The 16,870-nt window shown below is 40.0% G+C and overlaps 1 protein-coding gene across 1 annotated transcript in view; it reads left to right on the top strand.

Annotated features, from left to right (window-relative positions):
* Window positions 1–310: 310 nt before the first annotated feature.
* The window catches only part of KLB (klotho beta), a 36,471-nt gene continuing 19,911 nt past the window's right edge, over window positions 311–16,870 (top strand). The window contains exon 1 of the mRNA XM_082728866.1: window positions 311–1,209. Within this exon, the coding sequence (XP_082584992.1) occupies window positions 472–1,209 (738 nt within the window). The 5' untranslated portion in view covers window positions 311–471. The remainder of the gene's footprint in view (window positions 1,210–16,870) is intronic.

The following is a 16,870-nucleotide window of genomic DNA, read 5'->3' as shown; positions in this document are numbered from 1 at the left end:
TAGGAATGCTACTTACTGGTATCGCTTCTCCTGAAACATGAAATAATAAAATTACCGCTCAAAACCCACGAACATTGGAAAGGTATACACTTTATTCAATAGTGTTCAAAACATTCAGAAAAGATTTGGGTCACATGAAAGGCTACAAAGAGAATATGGTATTTTTAGTCATTGTTTATCTATGTTTTAGTTATGCATTCAAACTACTGTCAGTGATGCGTTTTCATATCATTTTCCCCAGAGTAAGGCAGGAGGAAACAAGCAAATTACGTCGCTCTCCATGACCCATCCCAAGGCTCACAGTTCAAGCTAATCATTGACAGAGCTTTACAATCACAAGCTTTACTGAAGCGTTTGATAAGACAGGCGGGCAGTGAGCTGCCAGCGAAGCCAGGCTGTGCGGCTGGATCTCCAGGGAATGAATGGATTTTCCGCAGCGCCCATGAAAGAAACATACACTACAGGAAAACAATGTGCAACCGCAGTCTGCAAAGATCTGTCATCCTGTTGGCATTTATTCTCCTACGAGCTGTTACTGGATTGTCTGGGGACGGAAGCGCTGTATGGTCTAAAACTCCTCATTTTAGTCCGGTAAATGAAAGTCAGCTGTTTCTCTATGACACTTTTCCTAAAAACTTTTTCTGGGGTGTTGGGACTGGAGCATTTCAAGTGGAAGGGAATTGGAAGACAGATGGAAAAGGACCCTCTATATGGGATCATTTCATCCAAACACACCTTAAAAATGTCAACAGCATGAATAGTTCCAGTGACAGTTACATTTTTCTGGAAAAAGATTTATCAGCCCTGGATTTTATTGGAGTTTCTTTTTATCAGTTTTCAATTTCCTGGCCAAGGCTTTTCCCTGATGGGATAGCGGCAGTTGCCAATGCAAAAGGTGTCCAGTACTACAATGCTCTTCTCGATGCTTTAGTACTGAGAAACATTGAACCTGTGGTTACTTTATACCACTGGGATTTGCCTCTGGCGCTACAAGAAAAATATGGGGGGTGGAAAAATGAAACCATAACAGATATCTTCAATGACTATGCCACCTACTGTTTCCAGACGTTTGGGGACCGCGTCAAATACTGGATTACAATTCACAATCCGTATCTAGTCGCTTGGCATGGGTATGGGACAGGTATGCATGCTCCTGGAGAGAAGGGAAACTTAGCAGCTGTCTACACTGTGGGACACAACCTAATCAAGGTACCGTACCACCTGTAAGCTGGCTTCATGTTAAAGCTTCCGAATGTAAGGGTCAGGAGTTAAAAAGAAATGCTAAGAAATGTATCTTGTGTTTAAATAATTCTTTTTATTGACAACAACTCAACTCATGGTAGTCTAACTCACAAGTTCTCACCTCTAATTTCACATTTAAGGTCGAGCTTTATGTATCTAAGCTCTTAGTAATGTGTTAAGCCAATTATTGTCCTTAAGGGTTGTGCTTTAAAACTTTTTTTTAACTCTTGGGGGTGCCTGGGTGGCTCAGTGGGTTAAAGCCTCTGCCTTGGGCTCTGGTCATGATCTCAGGGTCCTGGGATCAAGCCCCACATCGGGCTCTCTGTTCAGCAGAGAGCCTGCTTCCCACTCTCTCTCTGCCTGCCTCTCTGCCTACTTGTGATCTTTATCTGTCAAATAAACAAAAATCTTTTAAAAATAAATAAATAAAAGTGACTTGCAAAATTAAAAAATAATTTTAACTCTTAAAATCTACAAGTAGACATTAGAGTGTGAGAATATGAGTTTCCTTTCATTCAGTGAAAACCAGTACTTTAGAAATCTAGTTGCTGAACCCTTTTCTGACAATGTGTAACCATTTCAGAAATTTTTTACAGCTTGACCTTTTCCAGTCACCCTTTGTGGTTAGTATTGTTATTCTTAGTGACACTTAGCAGTAATAAGCTAAATACATGTTAACTAACTGATCTGTATTAAACACAGGAATGGAGAAAAATGCACTTCACAGTTGGTTTTATCTGTGTTACATGGCAGAAAAGATGAGGCTAACTGTTCTAGGAGGTAAAATTACACTAGTAATATAAAAACTGGGAAAACTATTCTCCACTCGGTTTTAAAAGCTAGAGTTAATGTTGGGAGATGTTCAAGTTACTAAAACAGTGAAAATGTAAGCAAAGTAATAGCAAATATTGGTTGGATGCTTACTGTGTACCAAAGACAATACTAAGCATTCTGTATGTATTATCACAGCTAATCCTCATAATAACTTTGTGAACTAAGTCCTATTAGCATCCTCATTTTAAAGATAAGGAAACTGAAGCTTAGTGGGATTACGTGAATTAATTCATAGATGACAACATAATTAAACACCAAATGTCTTTATTAAGAATGTTTTTAAAAGAGCGATATTTCAGGGATTTTTTTTTTTAGGATTTTTTTTTAATTAATTAAATTTATTTATTTTCAGCATAACAGTATTCATTATTTTTGCACCACACCCAGTGCTCCATGCAATCTGTGCCCTCTATAATACCCACCACCTGGTACCCCAACCTCCCACCCCCCCCCCCACCACTTCATTCCCCTCAGATTGTTTTTCAGGGATTTTTAAAGTGACTTCGTCTCACACTGAAGCCAATATCTAGAATCAGGTTAAACTTCTTGAGTCCAATAGTTTCCTTGGGGAAAATAAATTACTCTGGACTCTTGTCACATTTTGAAAATGAAGACAGTTTATTAGTACTGTTTCATAATGTGCTAGGAGGAGTAATTTGATTTTTGATAATCAAATGTGAAATGTGTAAAAGTAGAAAAAATGTATAGGAACATAAAATTACTCCAAGGTCTAAATTTGCACATTCAAAAATACCTACCCACCTTCTTTTCTTTTTGAACTTACTGGGCGATTATATTATACACAGATGTTGTACTATGGTTCAGTCGCATCTGTCTTTGCCATAAACAAATTGTATTATGACTTCAAGGTCATTTAAGGTATCTTTGACTAGCGTTGTCTATAGAACCTATGATTGATGTGAGGGTGTACTGTAATTTGGCAAGTAAGACCTTAAAGGGGAGAAAACGTAGAGCTATTAACGATGAAGATTGTGCATATATAAGTTAGAAAACTGTTCCTTTTATCTAGTTCTTTAAATTATTAAAATGTATGCATTTATAAATGCTACAGGCTTGTGTAGATTGAGAAACATCAGATTGTACCAGAGTATATATAGTGAAAAAGTTCAATTCCTCTCTCCCTTTCCACCTGACAATTTCAGCCTCGGGGAAGCTACTGTTGGTGGTCTTTTATATAATCTTTTTAGAGTTAAATAGGCACATACTTGCCCATATATGTTTCTTTAACCTTCTTAAAAGAAAAACGTTCTCAATTGTTGAAGTTTTCTGTCACCTTGAAAAATGTTCACAATAGGAATTTTCAGGAACAATATACTTTAGTAGTTAATTTAAAGCCTTAAAAACTGGCTATTGGATAAAAAAATACACGGGGAAAAGTTGTAACTAACCAATAGACATTGCTTTCAAACTTCACATATAAAATGCTGTATTTTCAGATGTTTTTCATTGTCCCCTAATTCAAGACAGACTCTGCCTTTAACACAAAATTAGTACTCTCCAATAGTGAAATAAATTTTATTGTTTTAAATTGAGGCATTACATTTTTAAATTATTGACTTTTCCAAATAATTTCTCCTATCTCTTTAAAATTTCTAAATCACTAGCTCAAATAAGGAGTGTAAGGGGTCCCTTGAAATCAGCCAGAAAGTGAAATATCCTTCTTAGCCCAGTGACATAGAGCTCCAGAGAGAAATCTTGCAATGATTTGGTAGCCCGAGGTGAACTCATTTTTCCCACTGGTTCCTTCTCTGTTCTTCCTTTGACATGGAAAAGATTAATTTGATATTTTATGTCGTAATCAGGTATTTATTCCTTATTTTCCCACCTGTGACCCAGAAGCAGCATTCTTGAGGATTTGTTTTGAGTCCGAGTTCAAACATTTCACTAAGTTTTAAAAAAAAAAGCCTAATATAAAAATCAACTTGGGGCGCCCGGATGGCTCAGTGGGTTAAAGCCTCTGCCTTTGGCTTGGGTCATGATCCCAGAGTCCTGGGATCGAGCCTTGCATGGGGCGCTCTGCTCAGTGGGGAGCCTGCGTCCCCTCTCTCTCTCTCTGCCTCCCTGTCTGCCTACTTGTGATCTCTGTGTGTCAAATAAATAAATAAAATCTTTAAAGAAAAAAAACCTCAATCAACTTTATTCCTCACCCCTCAGACACTGATAAAAGATTTCATAGTGGCTCTTGGGGTCTTTCCAGTTCCAGCATAACCTTGAAAACTCCATTTCAGTCTGCAGTGTCCTGGTTTGGAGAAAACCTGAATGGCCTAGTCAGTTCTGAGACTGTCCTGGACTTTAAATCCCAACCTCATTGCAGATTTGGTGATTACATTACAGTGAGTCTAAGCTTCAGATAAAAAAACAAAAAACAAAAAACAGAACTGCCATAATCATACCCACTAAGAGATGCTCCACTCTGGGTTTTGAGGAGTATTTGGAACAGAGAGAGTACATTTTTTGAATTGGCCATCTCTAAGCATGGTAATCATGGCTTTAAATATATCTGCAATCTTGGCAACAACCTTGCCAGGTGCCTATTATTATCCTCCATGCTTTATGCACAGAGTGATTATTTCTAACATACATCCTGCCTTGCATACAATCCATTTAAGTGGCTCTCCAAAGCTTTTGGGACTAAAGTCCTGATTTTTCACCAAGATACTCAACCCACAACCCCTGGCCTCTATTCCAGGCTCCTTCCTGGCCACTCTCCCATGCCCATCACTAATGCCAGCCCATTGTACCCCATGATCTACTATAGTGCATGAATGGCAGTGTCTTGGTCTTACCTCATTGTTCCTCTCCCACTCAGCCTTTACTAACATTCTGTCCTGTGAGGATGCCCTTCGAACTCCCTACTTGACCCATCTATGTCCTTCAAGACTCCGTTTAGGCAGTCTCCACCTCCAAGTTGTTCTTGACTTGTTGGGGTTAGTGTCCCTCCTAACGGGTCCCATAATTAAGACAGGATTGCTTCTGTCATAGCACTCATACTATATGCTACTCTTTGGTCTCCCCAAGTAACCTGAGAGCTCCTGGAAAGGAGAGGCTCTTCTTTGTCTTTGTGTTTCCAGCACCGAGCACAGAATATTACATACATGCTGTAATGTATGTAATATTTTTGTTGTGTGAGTAGTGTAGGATTTCTATCTCAAATCCTGCAATTGAAAAACCAATCTCGAGTTCAAAATTCATACTTCATTGCATTATAGCTGATTCTTGAAATATTACCCATGTTGATCTACTGGTATATTAGTCAGGACTTTTTGGTTGGGAGGGACAGGAGCCTAATTCAAGACGCCTTAGCAAGAATGGACGATTCCCTGGCTCAGTAGCCAAATCAAAGGACAAATGACCCCATAATGAGAACACTGTCAGAAGTCCTTCATCTCCGTCTCTCATGTCCTTTCCTTCTTGGGGGTTGGCATCCTTCTCTCTTCTGTCGAAGAAAGATTTCTCTCTTTCAAGTCCAGTTTTTAAAATCCTCGAGATGGATTCCAGCCTATATGGCCCTCTTGCTCTCATCCCTCAGATCAGCAAAGCCCCAAGTTTTCACATTAGTAAAGGCAGTTAAGATGTCTGTTTACTTTCTATTTTTAGGCCAATCAATATGCATGAAAATTTAAATTTGTAGGTCCCCCCCTCAAAAGGGAACATCTGAGAGCCCCTAAGTAAACATGCACAGAAGTTGAGGGAGATGAGTTTGCTCATAAGAGGGGAAGTCATTCCGTTTATTATGCCACAAAATAGCTTCCATGATAGTTTTGACTTCATTGCTTTAAATTTTTATCTTTCGTAGACATGCACTGTTTACATAGTGTCGGGATTTCTCAACCTCAGGACTGTTGACACTTCGGGTCAAGTAATTCTTTTCTGTGGTGGGGTGTTCTGTGCAATGTAGAATGTTCCTTGGCCTTTCCCCACTAGAAAATAGTAACTCCCTTGTCCCCAGGCTTATGACAGCAAAACTGTCTCCAGACATTGCCAAATGGCCCCAGCAAGTGGCAGGCAAAATTCCTCTCCTTTCCCTCTTCTGAAAAGCACTGATATGAACCTCTACTAGACAACTGGGCTGAAGACATGAAGCATAAATAGCAAGGATTTTGAAAGAGAAGTAGTATGAGGGACATAAAGTTCCCTCAATTTTAGAAAATCGTCTCGAGATTTTCACCAGAGCTGCAAGTTGTGTAGATAAACTCTAAATTAGTTTATGTCTAGTTTGAATTTTCACACGTTGAGAATCAAGACTGCCCCACTAGCTCACGTTGTTGGTGAAACACTTGTAAGAACTGCCCCCAAGGGTTTCTCTCAGAGACTTACTTACTCACAAACCAAACACCAATTGTATTTTTTGAAAGCTTGTACTTTTTCAAAAGCAAAATTCAAGGATTCAAACAAACATAAACAATTTTTTATCCATTTTTGATGCCACAACAGAGTTCGGGTTTTTTGTACATGGCTTCATGTTGGGTTTTTTTGCTGGGTTTGGTTTTGAGGTTTTGGGTTTGTTTTGTTTTGTTTTGTTTTGTTTTTGGTTTGTTAGCACATCCAAGTGCCACGTGTACCATTATTTACTAAAATGTTTTTCTTTAAAATGTTTATTTTGAAATAAAATTTTTTTTCCTGCAATACATGAGGCCAGTCAAATACCCTTAAAATAAGTTTGTAACATTTAACAAAAAATTTCATCTTCATTACACCTAAGGTGATGACTTTGCACAAAGTGCACAAAGAGGAGGATGTATCAGACTTGGAAAACACCACGTTAATACATTTGGTCCTAAAACCAAACACAGTGTGCCATTTTAAAATGTGTCATAAAATGCTTTTTCTTATGTAGTTAAAATAGTTTGAATAATGTAACACTATTAAATGGGAAAATGCTAATATTTATGCACATGTTATAGGAGCCTCTTAAATATCCATAATTTCTTTTCTGAGTATTTTCAATTTATTTAACATAAACTTTTCAATACAATTTTTAACAAAGTAGGCTTATGTAAAATAAAATATATGCCAACACTTTTTTGTATATTACACACTAATGATGAAATTGTTTTTCAAATTCCTCAGGGGTTCAAGAGATTGCTTAATACTGTGAAAGAGGCTTTCAGGACAAGAAATCTTAGGAAACTGTGCTCAAGGTCAAGGCCTCACCAGGGTGTTCCTGAGCCTGGGATAAAACTTGATTTATTCCCTATTTTTCTACCTCTTTGCAGAATGATGTCTTAATATTTCTTGGCATCATTCCCTCAGAGAAGCTCACACCAGGCTGGGTATGTGTTAAGTATCCAACAAATAATTCAATTGATTTTCAATTATTTCAATAGTTCAATTATTTCAATAGTTCAATTATTTTCTATTTAAGGAAGATCTACCTGTCCTAGAGAGGATTTAAAACTGCCACTGAATAAAATTGAATTGAATTGAATTTCAATTTCAATTTTATTGAAATTGAAATGAATTTCAGACAGACAGACACACACACACACACACACACACACACACACACACACACTCCAGCATGGATTCTGGCATTAACACATAGTCTTTTCAAAACAAGCAAATCAATAATGTATGCCTGTTTCTACTAAAAAAATTTACATTAAAAGCCCATCCTGAAACAAGCTGCAGAATATTGAAGACACCTGAAACTAAGTAATGTGTTCATGAAGACCCACTATAGCATTCTTTCCATTTTTATATGTTATGAACATTTCCACTGGGTGGCTCAGTGGGGTAAGCCTCTGCCTTGGACTCAGGTCATGATCCCAGGGTCCTGGGATCGAGCCCTGCATCGGGCTCTCTGCTCAGCGGAGAGCCTGTTTTCCGTCTCTCTCTCCACCCACCTCTCTGCCTACTTGTGATCTCTGTCTGTCAAATAAATAAATAAAATCTTTTTTTTAATTTTTAAAAAATAAAAGAAGTAAAGAGATTATTTTTATTTTAAAAGAAAACAATTGTCTTTATGTAGTATACTTCTTAAAGGCCCTATTACAATTCCTAACCAAAATTTAGTGTTAAAATTCAAGACACAGCAATGATGTGAAAAAGCCACCATTCACATGATTAATAGCCAAGACTTCTTTGCCAACGGGATTAGTATGCTGCAACTACTTTCTTGAACAAGAGGGCTGCAGTGTTTTACAGGCACATTTAAATAGATTGAATGTCATTTTTTAAACCTCTTCTGTCTAAGCCCCCACCAATAGCTGAAGACTAAGTATAATATTTTGAAATGGAAAGGTTTTTTTTTACCCTACAATAGTTGCCAGAGCCAAAATTCAAATCTTACCCATCCAAATCCAAGCTAACAAGGTTTGATGACATGAATCAGCTACCTAGCTTCAGTGAAAAAGAACAATTTATGGTCTTGAAGCCCATGGAAGCCACTTGCATTGACACTGACTCACAGACATTTAATTTCACATTGCCTATTTAAAGACCAGAACCACCCATCGACATGTCCCCCCCCAAAAAAAAAATCTATAAACAGTTTATCCCTGGGACAGCTGAGTGGCTCAGTTGACTAAGAACTGCCTTCAGTTCGGGTCGGGTCATGATCCCAGGGGCGGGGATCGAGCCCTGCATTGGACTACTTGCTCAACGGGGAGCCTGTTCCTCCACCTGGCACTCTCCCTGCGTGGTTCTCTCTCTCTCTGACAAATAAATAAATATAAAATCTTAAAAAAAAATTTATCCTTGACTCATACATTAACCATGATATTTCCCATGTGTCCCCAGGATTCTAGAGTTTTATTTGCCCACAAATTTAGTGTCCCATTAAAGTAATGTTTGGTCCTTTCTGTGTGCCCTTGGCAAAACCATCTGAAGTTTAAATAAATGTTAACACAATTATTCATTGAATTAGTTAATCCATGATGCTTGTATTATAATCCCAACTCATCTCCCTTAAGATCTAAGACATCTCTAATAAAATATAGAAAGTATGGATCCAACAAGTTAAGACTTGCATCCTTAGAGGCATTTCTGATCAAATTTGAATAAAAAGATAAAAACTGCCTGTGGGTAAGAATTGTCAAAGGCAGTTCCCATAACCAAAATACCATGGTTAGATACAAGTTCTATTTTTTAAAAAAACCTATTTATAAAAGACAGTTTGTTTTCTAAAATCTTCAAGAGAGCAATATTTACTTTTTCTAATTGTTAAGTAGAAAAAGTTATACTTCAGTGAATGATTAACAAGAGTTTAAATAAATGTAATTATAAATGTTCAGAGAGTAACATTATGATCATATTTAAACAGCTTGATTTGATACAGATACTTTCATACACGGAAAATTTGGCCCAACTAGAGATCAGAAAATACTATAAACACTGAAAGCCGTACTAGATATGATGCAAGAAATGAACTGAGGAAAACTTTACATTTGCTGGTAGAGTACAATAAGCCATTTACTTGCATATAAAAAATTAATTGCATATGAAAAATCTTACTGAGAAAACTCAACACTCATTTAGTCTATGTTCAAAGAAGAGGGAGACATTAAACCATTAAACATGAAAGAAGGATTCTGTTGCTGAAAAGTGGTAGGAAGCGGAGAAAAGATCCGGACCTTCTAACTTCTTCACCAGGAAAGAGTGACTCACTGACGTCATTCAAATGGTTCCTGGGCGATCTTCCGGAAAATATTTGGGGGATGTCTCCCAGCTGGGGAAACCCCGATCTTTAGTACTGGGGGCAGTGTACTGAAGGGTTCTTCATAGTGTCATATCTTGACCAGAGATTATGTGACTAAATCTTTAAAAAGAGGGCTGGGGCTTTACCGCTATCATTCTTTTATGTTATCTGTATATGTATTGTATGTCTCCTGCTTTTCCCTTTGAATATCAACATACTGGGACACCTGGGTGACTCAGTGGGTTAATGCCTCTGCCTTCGTCTCAGGTCATGATCCCAGGGTCCTGGAATCCAGCCCCACATCGGGCTCTCTGCTCAGCCAGGAGCCTACTTCCTCCTCTCTCTCTGCCTGCCTCTCTGCTTACTTATGATCTCTCTCTGTCAAATTAAAAAAAAAAAATCTGAATATCAACATACTACTATGGAGTAAAAAGGCATCCTTTTTTTTCCCCCTAAGATTTTATGTATTTATTTGACACATAGAGATTACAAACTGGGGGAGCAGCAGGCAGACCCGCTCAGCGGGAAGCCTGATGCAGGGCTGGATCCTAGGACCCTGCTATCATGACCTGAGCAGAAGGCAGACACTTACCACCCAGGCGCCCCCAAAAGGCATTCTTTAATAGACAATGGAATCTAGAATAACAACATTTCATTAAAGATGTCATTTATTTATTTGACAGAGAGAGAGAGAGAGAGATCACAAGGAAGCAGAGAGGCAGGCAGGGGGTGGGGGGAAGCAGGCTCCCCGCTGAGCAGAGAGCCCGATGTGGGGCTCAATCCCAGGACCCTGAGATCATGACCTGAGCCAGAGGCAGAGGCTTTAACCCACTGAGCCACCCAGGCACCCCTTAAAGTATTTTCATCAAGCTTTCCACCATGCTCTGCTTAGTTGTTAGTTCAGTTCTTCTTTGTATAAATATTTCTCAAACCAGCTGATGAATGAATAAGACTATTAATTCATTGTATGTGATATTGGTAACAGATAATTCAGCAATTGGATAAACACTTTTCCAGGGGCACCTGGGTGGCTCAGTGGCTTAAGCCTCTGTCTTCGGCTCAGGTCGTGATCTCAGGGTCCTGGGATTGAGCCCCATATCGGGCTCTCTGCTCAGCAGGGAGCCTGCTCCCCCCCACCCCTGCCTGCCTCTCTGCCTACTTGTGATCTCTGTCTGTCAAATAAATAAATAAAATCTTTAAAAAAAACACACGCACACACACAAAAAAAAAACACTGTAATTTCCAGAATTAAGGGCATTTATTAAAAGCCTGAAATATTTTTAGGTAATTTAAAAAAAAAAATTTTTTAATGTATCTGAGAGAGAGAGCACGAATAGGGGCAGAGGAGCAGAGGGAGAAGGACAAGCAGACTCCACGGTGAGCAAGGAGCGTGATATAGGGCTTCATCCCAGGACCCCAAGATTGTGACCTGAGCCAAATGAGCCAGCCAGGTACCCCTAGAATAACAATTTTTTACTTAAGTTTCTGTTTTTTCCTTTGAGATTTTTGGAACTTTAGAGAAACTAAAGAGTAACAGCGTACAACAATTAAATTAGCAGACAGAAAACATTTGTTTCTACCAATTTTCTTGACTTTTTTAAACTACAAAAATAGGGACACCTGGGCAGCTCAGTGGGTGAAGTGTCTGCCTTGGGCTCAGGTCATGGTCTCAGGGTCATCCGGCTTCCTTGCTCAGTAGGGAGCCTGCTTCTCCCTCTGTCTGCTGCTCCCCCTGTTTGTGCGCGCGCGCTCTCTCTGACAAATAAATAAATAAATAAATAAATAAAATCTTAAATAAATAAATTATAAAAAGAATGCATTTTTACTGCAAAACACTCAAGCAATACAGAGAGACATAAAGTAAAAAATGAACAGTCGCCTTTTTCCTTGCTTCCCAGCCCCACACCAATGTCCAAATACTTTTCTATGTGCATATGAACACATACATACAATTACTTCTTTTACAAAATTTGCATCATATTCTTACATTAAGTTTTGATTATCGTCTCTGATTAATTGAAATCCAAAAATATCCTGCTTTTATCCCTATCTTCTCTTCTCTTTCCTATTAGAGGTTATAGTTCATCTGAAGGCAGGAGCTATCTTGTGAACGTTGTTTTCTTTTTCTGAACGCCTACCAAAGTGCTTTGTATATGTTAAATAAGGATTTGTAGACTTGAATTTAAACAATTAGTTAGTGTGAATGAATGCAGAGTGCAGAGAAGGACATCATAATAGCTGGGGATTGAAGGAAAGAGGTCAAATGATATTTTGCAACTTGCTTTTGCTGTTGTGTGTAATTTCTATAAGGGAGGAAAAAAAATAAGCAGAAGGTAATGCTGGTGAATTCTTGGTTTGTCTGAGTACTGCTGTGGTGTCCCAACTGGTAAGGGTGCATGACGGTGTCAACGCCAGGACTCACAGCTCAGCTCTTCCCTGAGAGTGTCGCTGGGATCCGAAATCACATGGCTTTTACGGCATGCTGGCCCTTGTTTTGGGGCCTCTGTGTCGATGGCATAAAAGTATGCTTCAAAGGCATACAGATTAAGGTGCATAATGTCCTAGAAATGACAGCAAATGAGGAAGCCGAAAGACTTCATTCTAATTCTAGCTTTGCCCCTGAGACCTTGGGCAAGTCCCTTATGTCTTGGGCTTGGGCATCTCATCCACAAAGAGGAGATTTTTGAAGGTTGGGTCAAGTTCAAGGTCCAGGTCCAGGGCCAAGTCTCAGGTCCATCCTCTAACCCAACATAGCAGGCAAGAGCACAGAACTTGGAGCAATAGGGTACCTGGGTGGCTCAGTCATTAAGTGTCTGCCTTCGGCTCAGGTCATGATCCCAGGGTCCTGGGATTGAGTCCCGCATCAGGCTCCCTGCTCAGTGGGGATCCTATTTCTCCCAGTCCTACTTCCCCGGCTTGTGTTCACTCTTGCTGTCTTTCTTTCTCCAAAAAATAAATAAATTAAATCTTAAAAAAGTTAAAAAAAAAAAAGAACTTGGAGCAATACAGCATGCTGATTTGGTTTGTGAAACTGGGCAGGTTATTTATTTAACCTTCTTCCCCCTTGGTCCCCTCTCCTCTAAAGTAGAATGCTTAGAGTACCTACCATAATTCTCTTGAATGAGGATTAAATGAGATAGTACGTGGGAAGCACTTTAGAACAGTGCCCAGCACATCAGGCACGAGATCCGTGTTAGTTCTTATGATTATTTATATGATTCATTTTCTATGGTCCTGTAATTTCATCACTGTCCGTTCTATCTGATCATGAAAGTCACTCATCTTTAAGGACCATTTCATTGTGATTTTCTTGGAAATTGTGCTGTGGGGAATGCTCTCTTCCCATCTTGGCTTTAACATTTACAACAGTGTAAAGATCTGGATCCTCAGTCAAGATGGTCAAGTGTGGACGTGGTCCCTAAGGGCTCATTTAGCCTCTGACACCAGTGAGGACAATATCGAATGCCAGCTTTGCGGGTTCTCAGAAAGAAGCCCAGGGAATTACACATGAATGTTCCATGCCATGCTGGGCACTTGGACAATCACATGGCTTTTTGAAAACCCCAAATTTCCTGGAAAGTCCTCCTTGACCTTTGTAGGTGATCCTGAATTTCAGACATAATAAATATTTTCTCAGCATGTGAGAGTAGGCTACAATACCGTCATTCTATCACTCTTCAGCTCTTTTAATCAATTCCAAGCAAGTACAGCAGAAATTAATTTAACATATAACTTTAAAACAGTATGTTGTGGTTCGTGTCCAATGGTCCTCAACTGCTTCAAAATTTAGAAGTGATGGGATGGGGCACCTGGGTGGCTCAGTCAGTTAAGCGTCTGCCTTCAGCTCAGTTCATGATCTCGGGGTCCCAGGATTGAGTCCCGCATCAGGCTTTCTGCTCAGTGGGGCGTCTGCTTCTCCCTCTCCCTCTGCTCCTTCCCACTGCTCATGTGCTCTCTCTCTCTGTTTCTCATGCTCTCTCTCTCAATAAGTATATTAAAAAAAAAAAAAAAAAGAGCTGATGGGACATACAGAAAGCAGGATGGTTTGGTAAGGTGATCAGAGATGCCTGAGTTCAAATATAGCTTTCCCCGTGTTCAGCCTCTATGAATTTCAGTTTCTTTTCTAAAATGGAAAAAATGACATCTGCTTCGCGGGGGGCTATGCGACCAATATCGTCTGTCAGGTGACCAGCTAACTAGCTGATCCCTACTGGGCATTCACTCAGCAAGGATTCTATGCCAGGCTTTTCTCTGGGCTTCTCTCTGTACAATTGTGAACAAGACATATAGTAAGCCCTCGAGAAGCTCATAGGCCAGGCACAGTTCTACAATGCATGGGCCTGAGACATACAACCTAGGGGACCCTCTGTGAGAAAATGCCCCCAAAAGTATGGACACAGGGGCGCCTGGGTGGCTCAGTGGGTTAAAGCCTCTGCCTTCGGCTTGGGTCATGATCCCAGGGACCTGGGATCGAGCCCTACGTCGGGTTCTCTGCTCATCAGGGAGCCTGCTTCCTCCTCTCTGCCTGCCTCTCTGCCTACTTGTGATCTCTGTCTGTCAAATAAATAAAATCTTAAAAAAAAAAGTGCTTCTAAATACAATCTGGCTTCCAACCCACCTAGAACATTTTATAGGGACCCGCGCAAGTGAGGGGTTCATGGAAAATCGGCCTTTGTTGCCGGGCCTAAAACTAGTAGGTCTTATTTTCATATTGGAATAATGGTGTTATTTGTAACTTCCACAGTGGCTTCTGCATTGACTGTTCCTTCCTAAATCCTCAGGAAAAGCTGCAAGTCACTCATCCTGGCCATTTTAGCTTCAATTATACTCTGAGATATGGTCCTTTTGCATGAAAAAATTACTAACAGGATCCCAATTGTTAATGTAATAATAACAGGAAGCTGAAAATACCATTCCGACCTCTGGAGAGTTGGCACGTCAATGTTCTCCTCGCGCAAGGAAATTGAACTTTAGTTAAGCATCAATTTGCTGCTATTGATTTCTTCAAAGCTCCCTTCCAATGTGGGAAACCCACAAGTGCTTCACTTAATTAATGATGAGCTTTATTCTAGACCTCTTTTCCCCTCTGCATTGCCAGTTTAGACTCTGACTCAAGCATTAGTTGAATTTAGTAATAATATCATTGAAATTAGAATTCTGTAACAATGTTAAAACCATGGGTTTTTTGGTTTTGTTTTGTTTTTTAAGATTTTATTTATTTATTTGACAGACAGAGATCACAAGTAGGCAGAGAGGCAGGCAGAGAGAGAGGAAGAAGCAGGCTCCCTGCCAAGCAGAGAGCCCCATGTGGGGCTCGATCCCAGGACCCTGAGATCATGACCAGAGCCAAAAGCAGAGGCTTAACGCACTGAGCCACCCAGGTGCCCTGGTTGTGGAATTTTAAAATAAATTTTCTTTAACAGTTTTTATTTGATTCTTTATGAAATAATTTTAACAATAATCATGTTCAGAGTTCCCATGAAGATATTTCCACCACAATGTGACTAAAATCATGCACGGCTTTGGAAATTTAGCTTTTGACAAAGGATGCGGGGGCTCCTTAAATATGGACACGTGTGATGTGCTAGGTTTTTTATTCCGTCTTCAACCCGTGCCCTCCACAAGCGTCCCACCATGTCCTCCTGACCTCTACCCCCACTTCATCTTGTTTCTAAAGTTGTGCCTGCTATCTTATTTGCTTCCTATCATTCAGAGAACTTATCTGAGTCTGGTCTTCCAGAGGCATCCAAGAAAGCTGCTACATTAGAGAAAAGGAGGAACAGAATGAGATATTCGGCCCCTGGCTGTCTCTCAGTGACATCAGGCCCTGATAGCTGGTTCAGAAAGAAAAAGCAGCTGACTTCCCCTTTAAGCTACTGAACCTAAAGAACAAAGGTTGAAGCTCCCTTAAATCAATCATTCCAAAGGTAGATGGCCTTGTACAAGATAGAGGGTAACCTTGAAAATCGCACAAGGACTATTGTGCAAGGTTGCAGGGCCCAGGCTGAACTCCTGCACCCCATTTTAGTTCTCCCAGTAGACCTCCTTTATGAGTGTCAGACCGAAGGACACACCTAGATATCTCTGTTCCATCAAGATCTATGTCTAACTCACTAACTCGGAGCAATACTTTTTACCTTATTACTTGGCAAACAGGATCAAGCTATAACCCTAAGGGCCACTCGAAGCCCCTCCCCCACGGTCCCCACAGGAGAGTGGAGAGCGGTCTTCAGTCCAGAGCAAAGATAACCCTAGATACCTCGATAGCCTCTGCAAATAGTAGCAAAGGTGAAAGACACACTGTGAATACGAAGGTCACCTTGGGGCATGACCACACACGTGTGTATGTAACTATATATGCGCATCTCCAGAAAAGTCTCTTGGAAGGGAATTGCAAATATACGTTGTCTGTTGTCTTCTAAGCGGTCCTTGTTTCTCATTAAAATGCTGATGCAACCAAGATTTTATCATAGGTTACATCACTTTCATATTGTCACTGAACTAGGCACTAGAACATCTGTCTTGAAATCCCCTTCTCCATTTTTTGTTCCTAGGATGACGGATGTGATAAGCACTTCCTGATGCCATCTCTTCCCTTTAGTGTCTGATGACATCGTATGTGCGAGGCAGCTAGTTTGTGACTTGGAATCTGGCTTGTTCAGTGCTTTACAGTTTTCACATCAGAGGGCCCTACAGCCCTGAAGAGACGTATGGATCGCTGTGGTTTTTGTGAATGAAATTACTGAGGTTAGCAGGGGATTAAGGCACAGATCAGAATAGTGCTAAGAATGCTGCCTTTGGGTTCTAATGATTGCTTTTGTATCAAATCAGGAAAAAAAAAAAAAAAAAAAAGCAGTCTTCAAGTCTTTCTATGGGGATTCCAGCCCCAGAAAAGCTCACAAAGAGCAACTAAGACCACTTGAGGTGAAGGCTGTCCCAGGCTCCCCTGTGATTCCTTCCAGAAGCTGAAGTCAGGCGGCGGCCTGAAACTTCCCCAGAAGGAGACCATTCTTAAGTATCCTTGGGAATGTTTGGGTGCTAAATGATTCTGGGATCTTCCAGTGAAAATTGAGTAAAGACTGGTGGAACATAGGTAATACTTCAAAGCATCTGCTCCTTCCGAAAATCTTTCAG

The sequence above is a fragment of the Mustela nivalis genome (assembly GCF_964662115.1).
Source record: "Mustela nivalis genome assembly, chromosome: 4".
Classification (NCBI taxonomy): Eukaryota; Metazoa; Chordata; class Mammalia; order Carnivora; family Mustelidae; genus Mustela; species Mustela nivalis.
This window is presented reverse-complemented; position numbering and strand designations above follow the sequence as displayed.